We start from the raw sequence: 24,757 nt of genomic DNA, 5'->3' as shown, positions 1-24,757 counted from the left end.
GACCATTCAATCATCAGTGCTGTTCCTTACGAAGACGTGTCGCAATCCAGAGCTGAGTATCTCCCCCAAAGCTCCGTGCGACGGTGCCCTGAACCCCGGCCTCCATGGTGGCTGCTCCACAACGCGCCCTGACAGCCGGCCCACAGACACGGCAACTAAAAACCCTCTCAGAAAACGGAGTGCTGGACTTCCCCTTGTAATCCAAAAAAAAAAAAAAAAAAAAGGAAAATGAACCTTTTTTTCCTAGAAGCATCATGCCTTGCACACAGTAGACATTTGATAGATACTGATGAGTCATAAAGTCCCGTCTCTGAAGGCAGAAACCACCCCGTTTTCCAGATGAATGGAAAAACAAGATGTGGCCCATACGCGCACGTGGACGTGAGATTCTGATGCATGCCGCGACGCGGGTGAACCTTGAGGACAGGACGCCGAGGAGAGCAGCCACACGGAAGGGCAGACGCGGCCGATTCCACTCACGCGACAGAAGGAAGGGAGGGCCCCAGGGGCGGGCGTCAGGGAGCGGGGAGAGTTACAGAGGTGGATGGAGGTGGCGCTTTGCACCAGGTGGACGGACGGACTTCACGCCACGGAACTGTGCCCCCAGAAAGGTTGAAATGGTAAATTTTACCTTATGTACATTTCACCACAATTAAAAAAAAAAAATCTTGTGTCTAAGACCCAAAATAAATCCGGCTCTGAATCTGAAGGCAGTTTAATAAGCAGCCTCGGGGTGCGGGAGAGCTGCTGAGACTCCTGCGTGGGGCAGTAACGAAGCTGGGTAAACACCCGGGAAGCAGCCCCGAGAGGCAGGACGGGGTCCAGGAGGGCGCCAGCTCGCAGAGACAATTAGAGATCGCTGCAGCCAGCACCCCAGAGGGACAGGGGGACAGAGGGACGGAGAGGGAAGGCATGCACATAATTCGGGGGCTTAAAGCTTTCTGAGCAGCCTCCAGCGAAACCGCACGCACAGGAGAGAAACTGGCCTCTCAGAAGAAGGGGTGCGATCATCCCTGCGCCCCATCCTCCCTTAGGCAAAGCTGAGTGCTCCCTCCTCCAGCTGTCCCCAAGCACCCAGCCGACCCCCCCACCCCACCGTGGCCCTTCCCCTGCTGCCCTGCCGGAGCCTCCCCGCCAGATGCAGCCTCGCCCGCAGGAAGAGCTCGAGCCCTGAGCACTGGCTGCCGGCTGGCCGGCTGACCGGCAGGTGACTGGCGACACCGGGTGGTGGTGATAATCGCGTGAGGTTCATGTGGCCACTTGGCGACGTTTGCACACGCACAGAACAGCTTCTCCCGAGGGAAGCAAATTAAATGTGGCTCTTTCTCCCCCGCCCCGCCCAGGCGGCAGGTGCGCCACGCGGCGTGATCCGAGGGAGGACTGCGGCGTGGACCTCCAGGGGGCGCTCGTCAACAAAGCCGACCGTGGCTGGTCTCCCAGCAGGCAAGGGGTGTGCCGGGGTCTGTGGGTGGGGGGCGCTTGGGTTTTTTTTGGTTCCTGTCACCCTAGAGTGGCAAAAGCGAGACACGCTACTCTTTTATTAAAGTGTCACCACGGACGTCTGGCCGAGGATGCCACATTTCCGTGTCCTCAGAAATGTAGACGTTCGTGACGCTCAGGGACCCCCACTTGGCAGCGCCAGCGGCGTGAACGAGGCGCGCAGCTGCCACCCGTGGAGGACGGGCCGGGGCGCCAGGGCCCCGCCTGTACCCGGAGCTCCCGCGCTTGCGACACGTGAGTCATCCGACTGCTCGTTTCAGAGAATGCCTTTGTGAAAGTCGCGTGCTGGCCACTCTCCTCCCCTCCCCCCTTCTCGTGGAAGGGAGCCGGGTCGGAGCCAGAGGCGGGACAGGGAAGCACAGGTGCCGGGAGCCATCTGTGCAAGCGGGCCACAGAGGGCCCCTTGTGTGGGGCTGGCGGGGTGTCCCCTCCGAGGGCCGGTGAGGGTCTCCCTCTCAAACGCAGCTTCTCTGTGCAGTAAAAGAAGCATTGTCACCAGAATGGGGCTCCAAAGGACAGGCCAAGGGTCTCCCACCCTGACCCCTCCCTCCCGCCTCCCCTTCTCCCCTCCTGATGCCCTCCCTGAAAGAACGCTCTGTTCTCTGCCCCCCGCTTCTCTCCTCCTTCCCGGGACTGCAGCTGTGTCCCCCGAGGCCACTCGTCTCCCATCTTGGGCCAGTCCAGCGGTCGGTCATGACTCCAGCCTTCCAGCCTCGGTGACAGTGGCATGTTATGTGGTGACCGCCTTGTGGAATTGTTTTCCCCAGAACACATGTTGAAGCCCTAACCCGCGTCCCCTGGGAATGCAACCTCACTTGAAAATAGTTACAAGGAGCCACAGGGTGAGCCCTAGTCCAACGCGACTGGGAGGGCCCGCGTGACGATGGGGCGCACTGGAGCCGGGACACACCAAGGGCCACTGGCGCCACCAGAAGCTCAGCGGGCCGTGCCGACACCCTGACTCCGGACCAGGCCTCCTGACCGTGAGGGCGAGTGTCCCCTCTCTCCTGGGCTCCGCTACGGTGCCCGGGACACTCACCGCCCACATGGCCGTGGGGCTCTGCGGTGCGGCCGCTCCTGCCGAGAGGGCATGGCCCCCACGCCCCCCTCGCCCAGGCTGGGGTCTCCCCTGGGCACCCCCCCCCCCAACACGCACATGCAGAACCTGGGACATTCTTTACCCCGAAGCCTCCTGCCGACCTGTCTCCTTGTACCTTATTCATTTCCGAAATACATTATTCATGTCCCTGTGGAGCAGCCTGGAACTTGCAAGAGAATTGCTAACTTCAGCTCCCACCACTGGGGACTTCCAGAAACATCCGCGCTCCGACAGGTGCCCGCAGCCCTGCTCGGGGGCTGTCGGTCTGTGGGCCGAGCAGACGGAGGAGCCGCTTTCACCCTTAGGCCCTGCGCCCACCCACCTCCGTAGCTCTGCTCGTGGTTCGGAGAGTCCTGCTTGTTGCCCAGTGACCTCTGCATCTCCGTCTCACTGACAAAGACGGCGCGCTCCAGATTCGCAGATGCTCGTCTTAGGAGAAACATCGAGACCGCACCGGACTTCAGCCACCGAAGAAGACACGCCTTCTCCGGCTCCTCCGGCTCTGCCTTGTCAAACAATCGTCTTTATAAAACCTGCCTGACAAACACGTCTTGGCCAGCTGAGCGCAGCATCCACGGCGACCAGTCATGATGACAGCATGGCCCCTCGATGCGACGTGACGGAAACGGCACTTTGCCGCTGCGGCCTTCCTCCCCAAGCCCACGGCTCCCCAAGCACGCTCGTGTTTTCCTGAGAGAAACGCCAGACGAACTCCAGTGGAGGGACACTCTACAAAACACCTGACCGAGTTCTCCTGCAAACGGTCAAGGTCATCAGAAACAAGGACAGTCTGAGAAACTGTCACAACCGGGAAGGGCCTAACGAGGCAAGACGACTAAATGCAGTGAGGGACCCTGCGTCGGAAGAGGACAGTAAGTAAAGACTAAGGAAGTCCGGGGAAAGTGTAGACTTCGGTTAACGAGAAAGCAACGGACTGGTTCGCTAGCTGCAACGAACACACCCAGACAATGTAAGATGCTGACGGCAGGGAAACCGGGTGCGGGTACGTGGGAACTCTCTGCACTATTTTCAAAATTTGTCTATGAATCTAAAACTGTAAAATGGAAATTTAATTCTAAAAATAATATTCTTGATTTTTAAAGAACTGTTGTATTTTTTTTTCTACTTTTATTGCAACATAAAGATGTTCAGAGTCAAAGCCCATGGAGAGAGCTCAGCGGGGGAGTCTGCTCTGAGTCAGCAGCAGGGCCCCCCAAGAACCTTTTCAAATCAATCATCTATTTTTAGAATCCTTTTGGGGTCAATTTTCCTTAAAATTAGTTCCAGAGGCTTAACCTTTCTGCTGCTCTGGTTTAGTCAGGAGACAGGAGCAGGGCGAGCTCATCGAGGAGAAATTACGGGAGCGCAGAGGAGGGGCCCCACGCGGCTCAGACAGGTGCCCTCCGTGAGGCCCCGCGGCACCCCCGAGCCTGCGCGCTTGTCCCCACTCCTGGCCCCAGAGCGTCCGAGCACTGGGTGCATTTTCCTTTTCCTGTGCCCTTGGCTCTGCTGCGTGATGAGTGATGTGGGCATCCACAGCAATCGCCTGGCTTTAAAATATATATATATATATATAAATAATTGAAGCCCAGAAAAGGTTGGGGCTTATTTCCTTATTTTCTCTGACGAAAGCATGAAATGCAGAAGATAAGCCCCTTTCTAGCCGGCTTTAGCCTTAGACCCCTGAGGACTAGGAAGCACAATGTCCCAGAGAAACAGAACCCATAGGGTCTATGTGGATAGCGCCTGTATAACTACCTATATAGGACACGCCTCTATATTCATCTATACATATATATCTACCTATGTCTGTATATCTACCTTGACCTCTGTCTCAGTCTTATATAGATCTACGTACATATTGAGAGACAGACAGACAGACAGACAGCGCGCGCACAGGCAGGAACAGAGACAGACGGCGGGCGGGCCCCGGTGGGTGAGCGTCAATCTGCTAAGGATGTGGACAGAGCAAGAGGCAGAGGAAGGAGGAATTTGCCTCTCTTGCTCCTGCCTCGCTGCTCGAGCGTGGACCTCTCGTCCCCTCTGCCCTCCGGCTGGGACTTACACCTCGGGCTCCCCTAGTTCTTGGGCCCTTGGACTCGGGGGGAATCACACCGGCAGCTCCCCAGCCTCCAGCATGCGGACGGCTGACTGCAGGGCTTCTCGGCCTCTGTAGTCGAGTGAGCCGGTTCCTTGTCATCTCCGTTCGTACACACACGACTCCTGTGGACCCCGTTTCCCTGGAGAACCCTGACCTTCTAGCTCCCGGAAGGAGCCCGGCAGCGTCCCATGGAGGCCTCTGAGCCCGCCGTTTCCTGTCCGCAGGGTGCTGCTCCCCTCCACCCCGCTGGCTCACTCCGACCCAGTCTTCAGCTTAAGTGTCCCTTCTTTCAGAAAAGCCTCTTCTGACACCCCAGACTAGGACCAACATATTCCCCCAGCACCTAGCTGCATCTCTGAGACCCAGCGAAGAGCCAGGCGTCCCTGAGGCGGTGACAAGGGGGCGGGGGAGGGGCGTGCCCTGCCGAAGTGTGGCCTGGCAGCCGGCGGCTGACGGTCATTGGTCGTCGGGAAGGGGCCCTCTGGGGTGAGCGGGGATAAAGTAAGGCGAGAGCAGACACGAGGTGCTAAGGGGCCACTGGGGCTAAGCAAGGAGGCCAGGCCACTCTGAGCGTCCGGGCGGGGCCGGGCACTGTGCCCAGCGCCGGGCGCGTGTGCCCTTAGCGAGTGAGTAAACGAACAAAGGAAGTGAGACTTCAAGGGCGGCTCTGGCTCCCAGGAACGTGCTCTTCCTGCTCTGAGACAGCTTCCTGTCCCCCGAGCCCGGAAGTCGGGAGGAGGCCGTGTTCAGACAGACCGGCGGCGACGAGGCCGTGGAGGGGGAGAGGGAGGGCGGGATTCCAGGTGGGTCTTCCCGGCGCGGCAGCCGCAGTGCGCAGCCGCAATGAGCGCGCCTGGGCGCTGAGCGCATGGCCCCGCGCGCCAGGGCCGAGTCGTGCATCACGCTTCACCTCCGCGGGCCCCCCTGACGTCTCGGGTGACCCCGTCCCTTCTCATTTCCACACTTCCTCTCGCCGAAGACAGGACGGCGACTCCCGCCCCTCGCACTCCACGTCGAGGCCACGCCGCAGGCCCTCCGCCACGTCTCATGTTTCCAGCAGCAGCAGAACGATGTAATCGATGATGTAATCGGCCAGCACATCTATCTCGTGGTAAGCGTAGGAGACGCCTCCTCCGTTAGAAACCGACTGTCATGGTTGGTCCAGATTCATAGGATGTGCTTTCTTTTCAAAAACGATCACCGTTTACTTCCCTAGCGTTGAGAATGCCGAATCTCCTTGTGCGTGAACGTTCTTTGTTCTTAAAAGTTATCTACCAATTTGGCAAAGAAGTCCAACGATTTACTTGAAAGGACAAAGCCACGAAGAAAGTCACGGTTCGGGCGTGGGGACGTGACCCCCGGGATGGCCGCTAGCCCCGCTCCAGCAAAAAGTTATCGGTTTTCACGTCCCATAGGGCCCTGGTAACAACCCCCCCCACACACACACACAAAGAAGCTCTTTGGAGGTTCTCCACAATCCCTGACAGCCCGAAGGGTCCCGAGACCAAAAGGTTTGAGAACTGTCCTTACACATAATCATCTGATGAAACCAGCAAAAATGATATAAAAGAAGGCAAAAACGATTTGTATTTAGTTACCGTTCCTGGGTCCAGATGCTGCATGTTGTAAACTAGGCATTCCCCAAGCCCTGGGGTGTGGACCGGTACCGAGCCGTGGCCTGTCAGGAACCGGGCGGCACAGCGGGAGGTGAGCGGGGGCGGGCGGGCAGGCGAAGCTCCATCTGCAGCCGCCCCCAGCGCCAGCATCGGCGCCTCGGCCCCGCCTCAGATCGCTGGGCGCTAGAGTCTCATAGGAGCCCCGGTCCCCGGTGCCAGAAAGGTTGGGGACGGCCGGTGTGAACGGCTTTGAAAAGCTACCTGGGAAGTGGCTCTGTTGCAGCTCGCCAACTGTGTTACTGCTCTTCTGCGGATGGATGCTGACGGCTCGGAAGGCAGTTTCGGGGGGGGGGGGGCACCATAATGGGTGCAGGAGACGCTGTATCTAGGTGGCGACAGAGCTGGGGTTCGGGTCCAGGCTGAATCGCAGTCGAGCACCTACTGTTCCCTCCTATGTTGAACGCATGCGACACTCGACGACAGGCTCCCCGTCCGTGGCCGTAGGAGCCCGCTGGCACTTGCCGCGGGGGCAGGAAGCCTCAGAAAACCCTTAGGCGGCACCCACGAGGGCCGTGGGATCCGGAACGGTGCTACACCGACATCCTCCCCTTTGATGGAAACCGAACTGCGGCCCAGAGGAAGGAAGGGAGGGCCAGGCCCTGTCCCCGCCCCACTCCAGGGCTCAGGGCTCCTCCACCTTCCGAGTTCTCCCCCGAAGCGTGCCCCGCTTCCGATCAGCCACAGGCAGGAACACGAGACCGGAGAAGCAGCCAGAGGGCCCGTGACACAGGCCGAAGGACACGGCCTCCCAGTGGCGAAGACCTCGTACTATCAGCCCCGGCTGATGATGAGAAGCTAGGAATCTGGATCTGAGTCGTCTGCTGATGTAAACACTGTTACTTGAACGCGGTTCTGTGGTTTTTGTTCTCTGGAGTAGGGAACCCCTTTTTCTCTCTGGTGACCTTTCTAACTGTCCGAAAGACAAGTTTATCTGGTCTTTAAAAAAAGGCACAAATTCACACACTAAAGAAAACGCTCGGCCTTGGGAGCAGCAGGATGTGGGAAGGACATCGGGGCGAAGGGCGCGGACGTGTGGCTGATGGCCGGCGGCCAGTGTCCCTTGGTGTGGCCGACTCGACCATCCTTCGCTCCAGCAACGGCAGCATTTGGCAGGATGGCTGCTCTCTCGCTCACCGCCAGACCCGCAGACGGCCACTGGGTGTGCAGTGGCTCAGGGCACAGCTCGGTGAGCCGGGTGCTGCCGAGGACGTGTGTCGAGGTCGTCCGGTGTGTGCACAGGGACCACGAGTCCACGGTAACAAAGGATGTGACACCACGGTGCGTGACCATCATTAAAGGCCGCTTACGGTGAACCCCACGGGTGTCCAGCACAGGAGCCCACGGTGTTCTCCACGCAAGGGGTAGCTGGCTTCGTGGCCCATTCAAAGGGTGATCAGACAGACATGGAACTCGGTCCCAGTCCCCAGCGCTCGGGTATTTAGAGAGGAGGCGGCACCCCGCGGAGGCATTCCTCACGCTGTCTGGTCTCTCTTCTGTCACCCCTGACACTGAATCGGCCGCCGTGAAACACCGCTCCCCGTGGCGAGCTGGCCGGGCCCGCGGCCCTGCGCGGAGAGCATGCCGGGCGGTGCTTCCGGCCCGATGCTCTCACCTGCCCCCCGCCCGCCCCCCGACAGCAGGCGGAATTGCTCCTTTCCACCCGGTGCCGTCACTGTCGTCACTCTGCCCTGCGAGGGCGCAGCCCGTGGAGCCTCAGCAAACGGCAGGCGTCTCGTCCACGCGGGGACAGCGGGACCCGGCCTGCCTCGGTAAGGAGCCGCGCCAGCCACCGGGGGCGACCTGCCTCGCCCCATGAAACACGCCCCTTTGCAAACGCGACTTCTCAAAGGCCATGCTGCGTGAGACTTTGTATTATTTGGATTTTACTTCGCTTAAACTTACAGAGTCTGAACGTGGCAAGTGTTCTAACTCGGCTTCTTTATTTTGCCAAAGACATAAATGTGAAACTGTGAACAATAAAACAATTCAGGGGAAGAAAGTGTTGTGTTCTCATGTTCCCACCTATCAAAAAAGGTAAAACTGTTTCTTCCCACACACTCCTTGCCAGCTCCCTGTAATTCCCGTGGACGGCGAGGGGACACCCCTCGGGGGCCCTCACACCTCTGGACTCAAGCGGCTCCTGAAACCCCAAGCTCGCCTGGCAGAGACGTGAGCGCCGGGTCACGGGGAGGCTGAATGTGACGGGGCTCAGCCCTGGCTGGCAGGGGGGGAAGCTCCAACCACGAAGCTCACCAGCCACGGCCCGAAAGCCGCATCCACAGCCCTGGGCATCTTTACACGGCATCGGTGTTTGAAGGATTCAACGAAAGTCTAACTGTAAAAAAAACTTTTCCTACATGCGCCTAAGTATATCCAGAACATATTGCCTTGAGAGATACTAGGTGAGTTAGGCAAGATAACGGCCCCCCGAAATGTCCACGTTCTTCTTCCTGGCACCGCGACTGCGATGTAACGCGGCGAGGGGGAGAACTGAGGTTGCTACTCGGACGGCCTCCAAACACGAAGAGCGGCCTGGGCCGTGCAGGTGGGCCCGGCGCGACCACGAGGGGCTGCAAGCAGGGACCAGCAGCGCAGAGGGGGCTCGAGGTGCCAAGCAGCTGGCTTTGAAGACACAAACCGGGGCCATTGGCCGAGGACTGCGGACGCCTCTGCGAGGCGGGAAAGGCCCGGAAGCGGAGTCTCCCCGAGGGCCTCGGGAAGGGACGCGGCCCTGCTGACACGGGGTTTCCGCCCCGGGGGACCCGTCCCGGCTTCCGGCCCGCAGACAGGAGATGACTGTCCTGCGTCGCTACGACTCTCCGGAGAGCACGGTTTTCCGCTTTGCCTCTGCCGGACGCCACGCACGATTCCGTCCCCCGTGCCGCTCAGTCAAATGGCTCGAACGCGCGGTGCTGTGACCGCAGGCCCCGCCGCTCCCTGCGTGCCAGGCCGAGGGCCCCCTGGGGCGCTGCCGACCGGACACGGACTCGAGGACTCCCGGGAGACAGGGAGCGTGGGGACCCTGCGGACTCCGCGTGGGCAGCTGCACGCACACAAACACGTGGCGGCTCGGCCCCTCTCGTCGCCTGCCTGGGGTCTTTGGGAGGGGCCGGCGCGGGGCACGCGGTCGGGCAGAGAAAATCGCACCCACGACGCACCCGAGTGTTTGTCTTTAACGTTTATTGACACGGTTTCCCGCAAGGGCTGCGGTCGAGGAATCACTCGAACGTGAAGATGTGCACAGGAAGTGTGTGGCGCCGAGCGACTCGCTGCCGCCGAGCCCCGGGGCATCTCCCGGAGGGGCCGGAGGGTGCTCTGCGATCGCTACAGGAACCTTATCCCAGCTCCGAACTGGACGCCGTCACATATCCTAAAAGGAGGGCATAAAGTCACCGCTGTGGCCTGCTCTGCGGGCCCGGCCCCTCGCACGGCGCCACGGGCCCTCCCGGCCCGGAGGCTCCTTTCCTTCCTCCCTCGCGAGCCGAGTCCTGCCCTTCTGGCACGCCTGCCCGCCTCGCCGCCGTCCCCAGAGACCGCACGCAGCATGACGCGGGCGACAGAATGCTGCCGGCCCTCAAACAACGGAGCCGCAAACCGCCTCCGGCACAGGACTCAGCGGGCGTCTCTGCGCTGCTGCCGGTGCCCGAGCGCCCGCCGGACCGGCCGCGGGGAGGGCTGCGGGCCACGCGCACTCATGGCTTCCCCGGCGGCGGGTTCCGGGACTCCGGAAGCAGGGTCACGTTCTGGCACCGCCGCTCGGACTGGGCGCTCTTACAGCCTTGACGCCCCAGCCTGAGTGAAGGCGGGCGCGACGCTCGCTCGCACCCGGCCGACCCCACGCGGGGAACACTGCGCGTGACGAGCACCTGCCGTGACCACCACCGTCAGGGCAGCTGCCACGCCGCCCACGCGGCCCGGGGCCAGGGGCGCTGGCTCCTTCACGCTCAGGCCTTTAAATAGCATCACAGCAGGCTTCTTCCTTCCAGAAGAAACAGCACTTGAAACTGATCTCTGAAACCTATTTTTTGACTTTGACCTGAAGGGAGAGGCGAAGCCGGAAGGAGAAGGCGGCCATTCTCTGCAAAGCCTAAGTGAGAAGGGTCAAGGACACGGGGCTCCCACAGGCAGCGGCAGGGACTTCTTGGGGCACACTGACACCCGGTGGCCTCCGACAACAATGCAGCCACAGTGACCACAGCCCCACAGGGGGAGCTGAGCCCCGCTTTTCACTCTGCAGGACGGGAGGCCCAGAGCCCGCTGGACGTGCTCCAGGTCACGCGGCCAGAGAAGGACAGGGCAGGCCTGCAGTCTGCTGCCGCCACTGCCAGCCATGGGGGCAGCAGCCAGCTCCCGGGGGCGGACCCTCACGACTGCGGGACGGACGGACAGCTCGGCAGGCCGCCCGCACGTGCTTCGAGATGCTCTGCAATGAAACACACCTGTAGCGTGGGCCCCGCACAGCCTGGGCTGACGCTGAGCGCAGTTCCCAGGCTCCGGCTGCTCACCGCGGAAACAGCCTGCGTGCTTCCTGAGACAGAAGTTCGCACAGAATTACAGTATGAACGAAAAGCTCCGCCAGGAGGGGAGGTGATTTTTATCGTCCCACAGCTAATCCCAGTACAGAAAAGCCCAGTGCGGGACGAAAGCCACGGCCGTCGTAGCTCTCAGAAGAGCGGGGGTGGGGGTGGGGGGGTGGGTTTCCTATCGGCTTGTGTTTGGGGGCAGAGGACAAGCACAAGCCTGGCCTCGGCTGGGCATGGCTCTGCCGCTGCCCTCACCGATACCACCAAGTCTCGGTTTCCCTCTGTGCTAACGGGTGCCGCCCTCTGCTACAGGGGGCTGCTGTGAGACTCGCATCATAAAACAAAATGCAGCGCTCAGCTTCGGTCTTACACGAGGCGGCGAGCATTCCGTGAAGACCAGGGACCACCTTCTGGCCCCAAAACTGCAACTGCTCTCAGAGACGGGGAGCCGGCAGACCCACCCTGCCCCCAGGCGCCAGCCTCACGGGGACAGGAGTTAGAGTGCAGTGTCCGAGGCCCAACGCAGACCCCAGGAGTTGGGATCTGCCTTTACCGAGATCCCAGGAAGTCAAGATTCCCAAATGTTAGGAGGCTCCAATGGCTGTCACATGCTGCTCCCTGCAAAACTTTACCTCCCCCTAGTCATACCTGTGCTGGAAACAGGCCTCACAGAAAGCACCTTGCAAAACTAGCCTCGTCCACCCAAGATCATACAGGTTTCAGGAACCTTTGCTAGAACGTCACCTAAGGCACGAACCTGGCTCTAGGAAACAAGTGCCCACTGTTTCATATTTCACGTCTCTGCAATCAGGATGCGACGCCCACTGCGGCGGGTCTCCACACAGCCGCCAGGCGGCGCCCGCGGGGCGGTGCGCGGGGCAGCGAGCGGGGGAGGGGACTGCCCCGCGGGGGAACACGGCGGCTCCCCCATGGGAGCTGGCACCGCGCGGCCGCAGCGCGGAGCAGAACCAAGCGTCCTGACGACACACTGGACCCTGCTCCAAGGGCTCCGCGTGCTCCTCGCTTGGCCTCCAGCTTGCAAAGCAGCTGCTGTCGCCAGCATCCATCCTACGGACACGGAAACGGAGACCCAGAGCAGCCGGGCGGCTCGCCCCGGGGCACGCGGCCCGAGGACGAACGTCACGCTCACCTGCGCCACGGCTGGCTGGGCTCCAGCGTACGCGCTCGCCCTGGGGACCAGCCCCTTTCGGCTTCTGCACTGTGTGAGCAGGTGAGTTAACACCAAACTCACACCTGTAAAGGGTCGAGCCGCTGACACCGACCCGCACCTGAGCACTCACGCTTTGCGAAAGCCCGCGGACGCGGCCACCCTTTAAAGAACGCCATCGCCTGCCACGCGGACGTGGAAGACAGCGGGAGTCAACGCTGACACGGCCGCTCCTCAACCCACAGCGTCGAGCTTGGACGCGGGCCGACGCGGCGCTCCCCCCGGTGGCACCGCGAGTGCAGCCGCGGAGAGAAGCAGCCACGGCCTAGAGCACTGCGTGCGTGAGCGCGAGAGCTACGTTACGGGGGGACGTCTGTGTCCCCCGAAATGGAATGCTGAAGGCCTGAGTCCCACCACGTGAGGCGGGCCCTTTGGGAGGGCACTGGGCCGAGAAGAGGCTGTAACGACGACGTCCCCCGTGGGATCAGTGGCCCCGCTGGCAGCGCCTCGATCCGCCCGGCAAGCAGGACCACGGCCCGTCGGGCCCCCCAGGCACCGCTCGAGGGGCTCCGGCGACGACGCCGAGTATGGACTGTGAGGCGGGAGACGGAAACTCGTCGCCGTTTCCACCCACTGGATCCACCTTGGATCTCAGAGGCCACCAAACAAGTCCGAACCAAAACGAAATTACAAGAAGGTGTGGCGTGAGCGTGGAGCGCGTGGAGAAGCGCCGGCACCCACCTGTCACCTTTCTGCACGCCCATGGGGACGCAGTAGTTCAGCTCCAGCCGGGCGATGTTGCCAAGTCGGAGGACGATGCCGGCTCCGTAGGACCAGCGGATGCACTCGGCCAATTTACGAATGTGCGCTTTGGGGCCCTCGCCTGAAACGAGAACCGGGGTGTGACCAGCGGAGGGTGGCCCTGTCCCTTGGAGCGGTCCTCAGGCAAGCCCTGGTTCTCTCCCTTGCCGGGTGCCCTTTGGGAATTCTTAAAGCCAGGCCTAAATGTTCAAAGAGAACCTGTGAAGTGGGATTAGGACCGGGGACCACACCTCTCCCCGCCCCGGAAGCCACGCCTTCCCAGTCTCTGGAGCTGTCCCGTTCTATTCCTCCACCCCCCAGGAGGCCCCACACCAAGCTGCGGGGCGAGGGCCCTGTCCCAGACACCCCTTCACATCCCGCTGGCTGGACACGTCCGCTGCGGGTCCCCTCCGGCCCTGAGCGCCTCGGGGATGGGGCCGAACCACACTCAGCTCCGGGGCATAATGACCAGCAGAGAGCAGGTGCCCAGGAAATGTTTGCTGAGTAAACAATAGATTTTTCCCTGCAAGACGGCCTTCGGTGATGACTCTTCATGCACGCTTCATTCACTCAACCAACCAACAGTTAATTCTGGCCACTGTATCGGGTGTCATAGGAATTGTCTTAGGTAAGGCGCAGTCCCGAGATTTAAAGATGACGTGAGCTGAAAAGGCGGACACCCGCCGGGGTACCGTGCTTTCAGGCACGAGGCCGACCATCGCGCTTGCTAGGTCCAGGGCTTACCGTAGTTGAGGTTGCAGAGGTTTCCCGCGTTGAGAAAAAAGTGAGTCCTGAAGAGCTCCCCAAAGCCGCCCTGGCCCGGCCGGAAGGGCAGCGGCGTGTACAGGTGCAGGCCGCCGGCCCAGTATGCCTCTCCGCCCAGGTAGTCCCCTGAGCAAAGACAAAACAGCGTCTCACAGCTTTACGGCCGCGTCGACGACGCACGCCAGCGAGTCGCGAGCTCTGCGTGAGATGCGCGGGGCTCTGGGCGGCGGCTCTTCCGCCCCTGCCGCTGGCGGCCTCGTCTGAAACAGCCTTTCTTTTTTTTCCTGGTTTATTTTCTACTTTGCCTTAGCCAGAAAAAAAAAAAATGCTAGTGTAGTTTAGAAAAGAATGACATCAGGAATTCATCACGTTTGTAAACTGCTTGAAATAAAACAAGGGAACTCATGGAAACCCCCTTTTCCGCAGCTGCCGATCGCCAGATCACTTCTACCTGGCAAATGAAACGTGCCTCCCTGTCAAGATCCCAAGACCGCGACACAGAGACAAAACGCTGGCCGCGTCTCAGCGCCTTCTGGAAGGGGCGGCGCACGCCGTTCATCAAAACGCACGTCGTGCCCACTACGCACTCGCGGAAACAGCGTCCCAGCTCCACGTCTGCGAAGAGGCTGTGTGCCCTTTGCGATTTGATCGCCACTAAAGGTTCGTGGCCACTGGGGTCATGACTGCCCCCCGAGAGCGCACACGCACCATTTCTGCAAATGCAACTACCGGTTCCGTCTTAACTACGAATGGCACAGTGTTGAAGTGACACCAGTCCCTAAAACATCTACACCTTCTGCAGAATATGACTTACAGATTATCTTAGTACCCTTAATACAAAACGACAGACCACGGACAAGAAGAACGGGCTGTCTCCACGATTAGCCTCGCGGGAGTAACTGCTTAGTTACGTAGAGACTCCACAATCTCCCAAGTCCCTTTTAATCCCGAAGTTCTAGAGGAAACAGGGAGTGGACAGATGACCCGGGGTCAGCTGTGTCTGCTTTCGGTTTCCCGGCAACTGCCATCTCTTTTTACCTGATCTTAACAGTAACACGCTCGGTGCAGAAAATCTGAGAAATACAGAGAAGGAAAAGAAGAAAAAACCTCTAATTTCTACCGTTCAGAGATAAACAGCTAATACCCCGGTACCTTTGGTGCAGTGAATTAATGAATAAGAAAATAAAATGTGAGTCATTTTACACATACGGCTTTCAGTCCTGCTTTTTTTAGTTTGACATGTTGGAACGCTTTCCCCTAATCCTTCATCTTACATGGAAGTGTGATTTGATGCCAGCCTGAAGAATCATACACGTATGACAACATAACGTCTGTTCCCCGACTACTGTCCTATTGGTGCCCAACGTCTTGAGAGTGGCCATCGAGCCGTGACGACTTTCCTTGAACACACGCACTTGAAACTCCACCTTGATGTGCGACACGCGGGTGGAAGAGCACACACGGCCGAGGCGCGCAGCTCAGCCTCGCTGCACAGCCGGGCCACGCGCCGGGCGCCCGGAGGGAGAGGCGGGTACGCGCCGGCCCTGGAGGGCCACGTTCCCCCTTCTGGTCACCGCCCCGCGCCCGCGCCGGGATCGCCCACGGCACTGCTGTCCCGGCTGCACGTACGTGCAGCAGGCGGCGCGCACCGCCTGGACCCGGCCCCTTTCACTCGCACGGTTCCGGGGCCGGCGCCTGGCGTCACGCAGCCCGCGCCCGGCCCGTGCATCCTCGCTGCTGTAGAACACCCCGCGGGGTGAAGACGCCCGTCCCCTCGACTGCTGATGGGCATTTGGGTTTCTGGGTTCCAGTTTGGGGCTATTATTAAAAGTCCTTGAACATATATATTTTAGGCTCTTGATACATACTGTCAAATTGCCTTCATAAAGTTACAGCAATTCACATTCTTATCCACAGAATCCTACCGATGGCCCATTTTATAGAATATTAAGTGGAATATCACTATGTTTTAATTTTCAAGCAAGTGCAAGATTCTCAAACTTTTATATAGTCACTACATAATACTTGCTTATAATGAAAAAAATATCCATAAATTACTTTTCTAAAAAAAATGACATGGAAATAAAGTACTCTAAAAACAAGTTAAATATGTTTTGTACAGAAATTACGCTGGAGTAATCATTATTTGTAATAATATAAAATGGAAGCAACAAAGATATTAAAAAAAAACAGAAAAATTAGGGCAAAATATTTTAAAACAGAATATGCATCCATTTAAATGATGTCTTTGAAGTTTTCACAACATGTAGAGATACTTCTGATAGGTCAGCTGTTCGAGAGGGTTCCAGGAAACAGGAATTCTCACAGCTGGAGATCGTGACTGAGAAAGGCTTTCTAGAGGGCAACACAAACTCTTAAAAATATTCAAAATCCTTCGACCTAGCAATTCCACACCTGCAACATTACATGATAAAGTAAAATTACAGGTTACTCACTGATACACTGTTTTACGATCATAAGAAAAAAGAAAATGGTCTGAATTTCTAAAACTTGGGATTGGTTTAAAAGACTAGAGCATGGCCACAGGGGACACAGGCGGCCGTTGGCAACGGCCAGGCCCTTCTCTCCCCGGTCCGCTGCTGGCGGGAATCCAAACTGGCACGGCCGTTCTCGACGTCGGTCTGGCCATTTCTTACACATGACTCAGCAGTTGTGTGCCTCGGTTTTCACCCAAATGAACCAACACTTTATGTACAAACGAAACCCTGCACATGAATGTTTCTATCAGCTTTACTCATAATAGCCAAAAACTGGGTGTCCAGAAACCAAGATGACCTTCAACAGGTCAACAACCAAACCGTGGTATATTAGAATATTATTTATTATATTATATGGAATGTTATTTAGCAATAAAAAGATATGAGCAAATGAGCTATAAAAAGACTTGGAGGAAACTTAGATGCACATTGCTTCGTCAAAGAAGCCAGCTGGAAGAGGACACACCCTCTGTGACATTCTGGAAAAGGTGAAACTGCAGACAGTGAGAAGAGCGGTGTGTGTCAGGAACTGGGGGAGGCGGAGGGATGTGGATTTTCAGGGTGGCGAACCTTCTGTAGACCTCGTAACGGCAGCTGCACACCACTACACGCTCGTCACACCCACAGAACTCCACTGCCCCGAGCGAACCCCAGCGCGCACTGTGGGGTTCAGTCAGTAATGACAACGCATCAACGCTGGTGCATCGACGTGCCAAGCCCAACGCGCGACGCGGCATGTCACCAAGAGAGGGCGCTGTGGGCGCACATGGGAACTGCTTCCTGCTCGGCTTTCCTGTAAACCTAAAACTGCTCTCAGAACTAACGTCTATCAATTTCTAAAAGTTATAGCGTGTCGATAAGGTAAAACAGGCAGCAATTAAAAATGATCCAGTACTTATTCCAATAAGCACCTCTTCCCGGGAACGTTACTGAGGGGCGGCGGGAAAGCCAGTTTACAAAACGGCACGGAAACAGAAGGGGCCCGGGCACAGAGACGCACGTCCAAGCCAAGCGCTCACGCCGGCCGCCGCCGTGCGTTCCGTGAGGCACAGATCCATCTTCTCCCCGTTCTCCAACCCCCTCGGCACGCACCCTCCCACGCCTGTGACGTGATCCCGCAGCGGGGACGCACGGGCACCTCTTATTCAGGAATCACGAGAACCAACGCATGCTTTTGAAAAATGAGACGTGACCCTAACTTCAACGCGGCAGGGCTGGAGGGGAGGACAGACCTTCACTCTGTGGCCCAACGCTGTGCATGCTGAAGCCGCGCACGCTCGTCGGCCCCCCGAGGTAAAACCTGGAACAGAGCAGAACGGCAGAAGTCGGGCAAGGCCATCGGGAGGAGGTGTGCAGGGGGGCCCGGGAGGCGCGCCAGCCAGGCCGCCCCCAGCGGTGCCGACGACACCTTCACGCGGGGGAACGTTTCAGAAGCGGAGGGTGCACAGGAGTGTGGTCAACACCGTAAAAGCCGAATCTCGTTCTCTTTCATACTTACATAGTTTTCTCGGTAATGCTTGCATCTGGATTTAACAATTTCCCTATTGGCAGCTGGAGCATTTGTGCTGTTATTGACAATGCTACGATGGACATCCTTACACATGAATCTTTGTACACTTACAAATGTATTTCTGTAAGTAGGATTTATGGAGGCCAAACTGTCAGGTCCCAGAGTTTAGAAATTAAAGGTTTTTATACTTCCCAAGTGCCATCCCAAAAGGCTGAACTAGTTTAAGCTAAACTTCGTTTTTACTAATGTGAGGTTGAAGAAAGTTTCTGGCCCTCAAGAAGTCGTTAGTATTTCAGAGCGACAAGGGCCACGCCACGGCCTGCTGGCAGGAATGTGAACTGCGACCAGCTTTCTAAAATGCAGGCTCCAGCATCTTCCTCAGGAGCCTTAAAAACGGTCGCGTGCTTTTGAGATGGTAATTCCACATTTAGGAATCTCTTGTCAGAAAATAAAATGAACAAAAATTATTTACAAAGTCATATTCTTCAGAGTGTTATTTATGTGCAAATAGCAAAAAGTCATATTCTTCAGAGTGTTATTTACGTGCAAATAGCAAAACATTAAAATGCTGCTTATGAAAAACTTCTGACGACTTGGGGAATGGTTTATAATTTCTTTAAAACTTTTTAAAAAGCAGGGAGGGCACAAATCTGTACACAAGATACAGCATATTAACAATTTAATATAGATGTATATGTAAATTAATACGTATATTCGCATACGTGAACGCACACCCACGAAAATAAACTAAAAGAAACTAAAAGGAAGTAATTCCAAATGTCGACCTGCTCATCACTGGGCAAAATTTTTACTTCCCTATGTGCTTCTCTATTTTTATATCTCCATAATATGTATGAACTGTATTTTTTCATACTCAAAATATAAATTTTTTAACATAATAAAGTTAACGTCCTCCTCATAAAAGGCAAAAAATGTTAAGTATGAGATATGCTAGGTGTTTTGAAAATAACTTAAACATAAAAATGAAAGTAAAGTGGAAATATTTGCTCTCTTAAATAAACTTCTCTAAAACATCTTACAAGAAACCAGCCTAAAAGAATTGCAAATGACCCATTCATTTATTGGTACTCACCTGTCGGCAATACTGGATGGTTTATCGCCAATGGGCACCAGCATTCCACCCCACAGAGATGTTGAGAAAACCTACGGAAATATAAAGGGGCATTTCTTTCATTCCGATAAGCATTAGCAGATAGAAGACGCACCTGAGTCTGGTCACTGGCCACATGCTGAGCCGGGGCGGGGCAAGGGCCACAGGAGAAACCAGGCTCCCACACTTGAAGTACATACAGTTCAAAGTGTTTTGTGGATACTTTAAAAACTTACAACTCTAAATTCCAAATTAAGCATACCAAACCCGAGCAGGGCACGGCTCCCGTTTAGGCACAGGGAGCTCCCTCCTCCGCAAGGAGGCAGGCCCACGGGGACCAGCCACGGCCTGACTGGGCGTGGAGGGGAGACAGGGTCGGACAACGGAGTCTACACCTGCTCAGGCCTCTAGGACTTGGTCTCAGAGCAGCGAGGATTAAGGGCACATGGCATCGCCGGTGAGAGCAGGCAGAGGCTACAGTGCTCCTCCAACTGAGAAATGCAAGAGACACGCAGCTTCCAACCCAGCCCTCGCGGACACAGCCCCTCTCTAACAGGCCAGGGGCAGTGACCTAATCTTAGATCAGGATCCAGCCTTCATGCCTCAGTGGCGCCCAGCAAGCAAGAAACCGCGGTGAGCCCTCTGGGCCCGCCTCGCCCAGCGCCTTCACCACACGGCCCGTATCTCCTGAGCTCGCTTCCACATTTCTGCTCATCTCACGTCCTGTCTGACTGGTAAATTCCTATGTCCTTCGAGGCTGCTCACGTGTCTTTTTAGAGCACCAGCTGGAAGGATTACAAGAGAAAACGGGGGCAGAGAGTGGGCCGCGCTGCCGATCGGAACAGCGCGTGCTGGTAACGCAGCTCCTTGTGCACCAGCACTCAGGAAGCAGCCACGCGGAGCCTGGTGCTCTGACAGATGCTGCGGGATGCGGTGAGGGGCTGGGGCTCGCCGTGCCCCCGGAGACAGCTCCCCTCGCCCGCCCAGGCGCTCTGGACCAGAGCAGAAAGGGAAGCAGAGCTGGCTCACCCTCGGAGGGTGGCCACCCTGGCAGGACGGGCAGGGCCCGCGGGGCTCACGTGTCACAGTGAGAGGGCCTGGATGCCGCCCTCGGCGGGACGGAAGGGGCGGGGGTCCGAGCTCCCGGCTCTCTGGCGAACCTGCCCTCCTCCCCCACGCTCGCTCGGCCCGAGAGCAGGCGGGACGGGGCGCAGATCGGAACTCAGTCCCCGCCAGAACAGGCCCAGCTGCCCCCAGCCCCGCTGCCCTCGGCTCCCAGTCACGCCCGGCACCGACTCCCTAAGCCTTCGGCACCAGCGGGCCTTCTGCACGCCCCGGCCCCGGCCTGGCCCTCTCGTCCCTGCGGCCGTCCTTACCCGCTGAGGTGCCGGCCCGCCACCAGCACTCACCACCCGTGCCCGCCTCACCTGCGTCTCTCACCGGGCACCGCCCCTCCCTCGGCTGTGCCCGCCGTCGCGCCAGCGGCTCCTTTGCAGTGGGACCCTAACCCCGACAGGCCCTCAGAGGCGCCTGGGTGCTTGCGCCCACCGGCCCGTGGGGAGCCCTCGCTGCGCGCTGACCCTCCCTCCAGCACCTCCGCTGGGAACCGGCAGCACCAGGAGCGCGGCCCGCGGCACCCCTCCCGCTCCTCAGCCTGCTCGGTGCGCCCCGTGCCCCTCCGCGCACTCGCTTCTCCCCCAGGGTCCCCCGCCAGCACACACACGGGCCGAGCGAAACCCAGGGAGCCCCCCGGGCCAGCCACCGGCCGCCCCGTACCTCCCGACGCCTCGGAGGAGCCTGGCACGCCGCTCCCGGCCCCTCCCCACACCCTCCTCTAAGTGCCCTTCTTGCTGGGAAAGGTCACCAGCTTTCCACGGACGCCCTTCTGCCCGCGAGGAGCCAGCCCGGTCCCCCGCTCACAGCCTCTGCATCCCCGTCCCACGCGGAGGCCGACGTCCAGCTCCCGAGCCGGCCGCCACAGCACTGTCCGACTCGCTCCCTCCGGGTCCCTCGCCAACCACCTCTCAGCGTCTCCTGCTGCACAGCCCCTCCCGACACCTCGACGGCAGCCCGTCCCACGGCTCCTCCGGGCCACGTCTCCCCGGTCACGCCCGGAGCGGCATCGCCCAGCGCTGAGGCACCGTCTCCAAGCGGACAGGGCGCCAGTCTCTGAAGGCACCTGACCCCTCCCCTCAGCTCCAGGCCCCGTGGCCACTAGAGCGACCTTCTCGTTCTGCGTAACACCTGTCGCCACCGCGCCTGCACTCGCAGGTGTCTGCCGCGGGCCCCCCCCCTCACAAGGAGGGGGGGCGGTGCTTCACGCGCTGGGGCGTGCTGAGTGCCCGGTGCCAGGCGGCTGGCGTGCAAACGTGATGGCTGGGCGGGCAGCTGGGCGAGCGGGGGGCGAGGCAAGCACAGGGATCCTGAGCACAGTGGGGGAGCACCCCCCCCCCCCGCCGTCCCGGAGGTCGGGGGCGGCCTGCAGGAGGCACGCCTCTGCCAGAGCCATACAGGCGGAGGACGGGAGGCCAGTGAACCACTGAGTAAAGGCAGAGGACGCAGAACAGGTGCCCGGACGTGAGAGGGAGCCCGGCCCCTTGGGAAAGCGGCAGCAGTCGGCAGAGCAGCACAGGCAGAAGGGGCAGAGATGCGACCGGCGGCCGTGCGCACCGTGCCGGGAGCACAAGCCGGGAGCACAAGCCGGGAGCATGGCCGCACACAGCAGCGCGCGGCTGGAAGGGCTGCGGGGAGAAGGGGAAGCCGGGGCTGGGGAGAGGAGGTGCACCCGGAAGTGACATCGCTGCCACGGTGGAGCAGCAGAGACGCGAGTGGCGTGGTGGAGACAGGAGTGAGGACTCAGAGGTCAAGGGCGGCCGTGCCGGGGTCAGGGGTCAGGCCGGCGGGGTCAGGGGTCAGGCCAGCGGGGCCAGGCCGGCGGGGCCAGGAGCCCCAGGGCAGGGCACAGACGCCAGGAGCAATGGCTTTCGACATGTCAAACTTGAAGTGCCCGTAGAATAGAGCTGAGACGTTCAGTCTCCAGGGGCCAGAGCAGAGACGGCGGCTGCCACCACCGGGGGGGGCGGTGAGCCCGTCACGGAGGACAGGCAGCAGGACGTCCCCACGAGGACACGTTCGCGAGGCGGAGTCCAGCAAGCCATGGAAGGGCCGAGGACAAGTGAAGCGTGCAGGCAGAGGGACCACGACGGAGCCCAGGGAGGACAGTGTCCAGGGCCATGGAGAGCGCACGGGGAGGGGACCCAAGGAGCTTGCTGAACCGGACAACAGGGGGGCCTCTCGAAGAGCAGCAGCAGCAGCGGAAAGGCAGGGACCAAGCTGTGTCCAGGACTGACCGGGAGCCGCCGGTGACAAGTGACCTCAAAATAGGCTTTCTAGAAACAGACGTGTGTGCCGTTTCGCTAAAACTCGGTCCTTGGCTCCAGCTCGAAGGAAGCTAAGGGCACAGACACCCGCGGCGGGGTGGAGAGCTGGCCCCGTCACTCGGCACCGAGAAGACTGGCAACAGGCCGGGGTCTCCTCTGCCTGGGGCAGGGTCCGGTCACTTACCCCTCCCTCCCGAGTGAGCTGGGAGAAGCTGAACCAAACTGGATGAACAGCCACATTCCTGGAAGCACCCGGAGCCCTGCAGACCCAGCCAGCTAAGATGAAGACGCCAAGTTTCTAAGGACGTGACCTTACGGGGAGAGGACAGGGCCTCCGGCCACAGTCCCCTGAGAGCCCCGGACGGTGAACAGGTATAAAATGACTAACAGATCATTTGAAGGGAACAGGTGCCACCTCCCCCAGAGCGCCCTCCCGCCTGGCGAGGGCCAGAACAGCACCAGGGCTTCAGCTGCTCGGGACCTCGGGCTCCGGGAACGACGGGTGTAAACGCAGGTGACAACTTCCTGGCCAGATACTCACTGAATCAAATACGAGTTGCTTATTCAGCTGCAGCTCGAAATCTTCTTTTATGAAGCTCACGTCGCCCCCGGTGTAGCCCGCCAGCTCCTGCGGGGGAGAACCAGTCAGACGGAGCAGCCTGCCGACCCGCACGGCTTCCAAGCGCTGCCGGCGCGGCTGCCATCTAACTTCGCTGTTGTGTGTGTTTAGGAACGCCACAGACCACCGCTGCCTCCTGGGCGCTGAGCCCCGCTCATTCTGGACGGTGCCAGCGACCGACAGACACAGAATCACCAAACACGCTGGATGGCGAGAGCGCGAGGGTCCTGTGTGTCAGAGGACGCGCTGGCGACGTGAGCGTCACAGAGCCTGCCACGGATGTGGCTCGTGCGGCCTAATCAGCGTTTGGGGAAAAACTGGCCCACCTTTCACCCTTCGGCACCCGTCACGGGAAGTTTCAAGCCAGTTTCCAGCTGCCCCCCTGAGAGCGGAGGCCCCGCGCGCAGAGCACCAGTGCCTCACGCAGCTCGGCGGCCGGCTCCCCTCCCCGCCCGGCCCGGCAGACGACCGGGTCACACCTCAGCCTGCGGTGCTCTTTGCTGAGGACGCACCCCACCACACCACACTTTCCCCTGGGACTGCTCAGGGGCACCATCGAGGAGCCCAGAACCTTCTCCCGCTCTGCACTGTGTCGGGGGAGAAGCCTGGGCTGTAGAGGGTGGTTCCAGCGGAGGAACCCCGCGTGGACGGCCACCCTCGCGAGCCCTTCTAGAACAGCTTCTGCAATTAAAGGAACACGTTCGGTGTTGAAGATATGCGTGTTCTGTGTACCCCGACCCTGGCGTGGGGAGCAGAGGTCGGGGGCAAGGCCGCCTACCTGGTTGACTTTGAGCAGCGCGCCCCGCCGCGGAAGGATGGAGGAGTTCCGGGAGTCGATGACCATGGCGTGCTACAAGACACGGGCCGGGGGTTTTCACGCCACACGGGTCTGAGAGACGCCAAGCGCTCAGAGCGCCAACGACACGCCGGGCCCTGTGCCGAGCACGACGCAACCCGCCCGCCACCTCTCCCTGCGAGGGGGCCGATCGTCACCGTGTGACGTCCAGGGGAACTGAGAGGCCAGGACCAACAATCCCTGTTCGTGAGGCGGAAGGTCACGACCTGTCACTGGGTTCGCTCCACCCCTGGCCGGAGTCGGTGCAGCCAACGGTCACCAAAATCCCACCGTCGGCTGTTAAGGACCCCTCTGCCCAGGACCGCCAATGTTATTTAGGAAAAAGGGCACGAGGTGGTGTCCCTAAACTCACAAAATGACCAGGCAGCGCGGGTCAGTGACCGAGGGACCCGATCCGTGACACTCCTCAATCCGTCCCAGTGGCTGCGGCGGGACACCCCAGGGCCTCCCCGAACGAGAAGGGGCCTTACCGACAGGGACGACTTCAGCGAGTGGCCGCTTTCTTTTCGGACGGCGAAGGACGCTGTCCGGGCGAGGCAGCCCAGCTCTCGCCACACGCCCTCCCACTTGACGGTGTGGCTGGTCCTCCACACGGGGAACTGCAAGGAGACACGGGGACGACGAGCCTCGCGCGCTGCAGGCCGGCCGGCCGGCCCGAGCGGGCCTGAGACCGAGGGGCCATGGAGTCACCGATACCTGCTGCTTTTTAAGGGCAGGCAGGGGGGAGGGGACGAAGGGGAAGGAACGGACGGAAGGCCCCCGGGGAGGCGAGCGCCCCGCACAGGGGCCGGGGGCCCGGCTGTGCTCTGGGTGCGGGCAGGGGTCGCTTGTGTGAAGGCTGCAGCCACTTTGTCACTGACAGGTTTCCTCTCCACCCAAAGACCACCTAGCACACACCCTGCCCGGCCCTCCCAACCCCTTATCTGAAGCCAGGCCGGGTGAGCAAGATGACCCACATCAGCCCCGGGGAGGGGTGAGGGAAGGGTGAAGAGCGCCCTTCCTGCAGCCGGGCCCCGAGCCAGTGAACTCTGGGCTCCAGGCCTCTCGGCATAGGCCCCTCCCTAAAGCCAGCACAGCCCATCCTCGATGGTTCACCCCCAAGAAACGCCCACCCTGTTTTGAACAGTGGACGATATTGTCTGGTGGCCTC

The 24,757-nt window shown here is 59.5% G+C and overlaps 1 protein-coding gene across 2 annotated transcripts in view; it reads right to left on the bottom strand.

Annotated features, from left to right (window-relative positions):
- Positions 1-24,757, bottom strand: part of SAMM50 (SAMM50 sorting and assembly machinery component) — a 36,459-nt gene that overhangs the window by 335 nt on the left and 11,367 nt on the right. The window contains exons 8-15 of one of the 2 annotated variants that reach the window (XM_016135747.2): positions 24,078-24,206; positions 23,530-23,601; positions 22,674-22,760; positions 18,735-18,805; positions 17,364-17,431; positions 13,613-13,759; positions 12,809-12,950; positions 8,295-9,746 (exon numbers count right to left, since the gene is read on the bottom strand). In XM_016135747.2, coding sequence (XP_015991233.1) covers positions 9,701-9,746; positions 12,809-12,950; positions 13,613-13,759; positions 17,364-17,431; positions 18,735-18,805; positions 22,674-22,760; positions 23,530-23,601; positions 24,078-24,206 — 762 coding nt within the window. In that variant the 3' untranslated portion in view covers positions 8,295-9,700. Of the gene's footprint in view, positions 1-8,294; positions 9,747-12,808; positions 12,951-13,612; positions 13,760-17,363; positions 17,432-18,734; positions 18,806-22,673; positions 22,761-23,529; positions 23,602-24,077; positions 24,207-24,757 lie in introns of those variants that run through there. The other variant, XM_036237633.1, reaches the window with a different exon arrangement.

Source organism: Rousettus aegyptiacus, unplaced genomic scaffold (assembly GCF_014176215.1).
Source record: "Rousettus aegyptiacus isolate mRouAeg1 unplaced genomic scaffold, mRouAeg1.p scaffold_m13_p_2, whole genome shotgun sequence".
Taxonomy (NCBI): Eukaryota; Metazoa; Chordata; class Mammalia; order Chiroptera; family Pteropodidae; genus Rousettus; species Rousettus aegyptiacus.
Note: the sequence above shows the minus strand (reverse complement) of the source record. Positions and strands in the feature narration are given on the sequence as shown.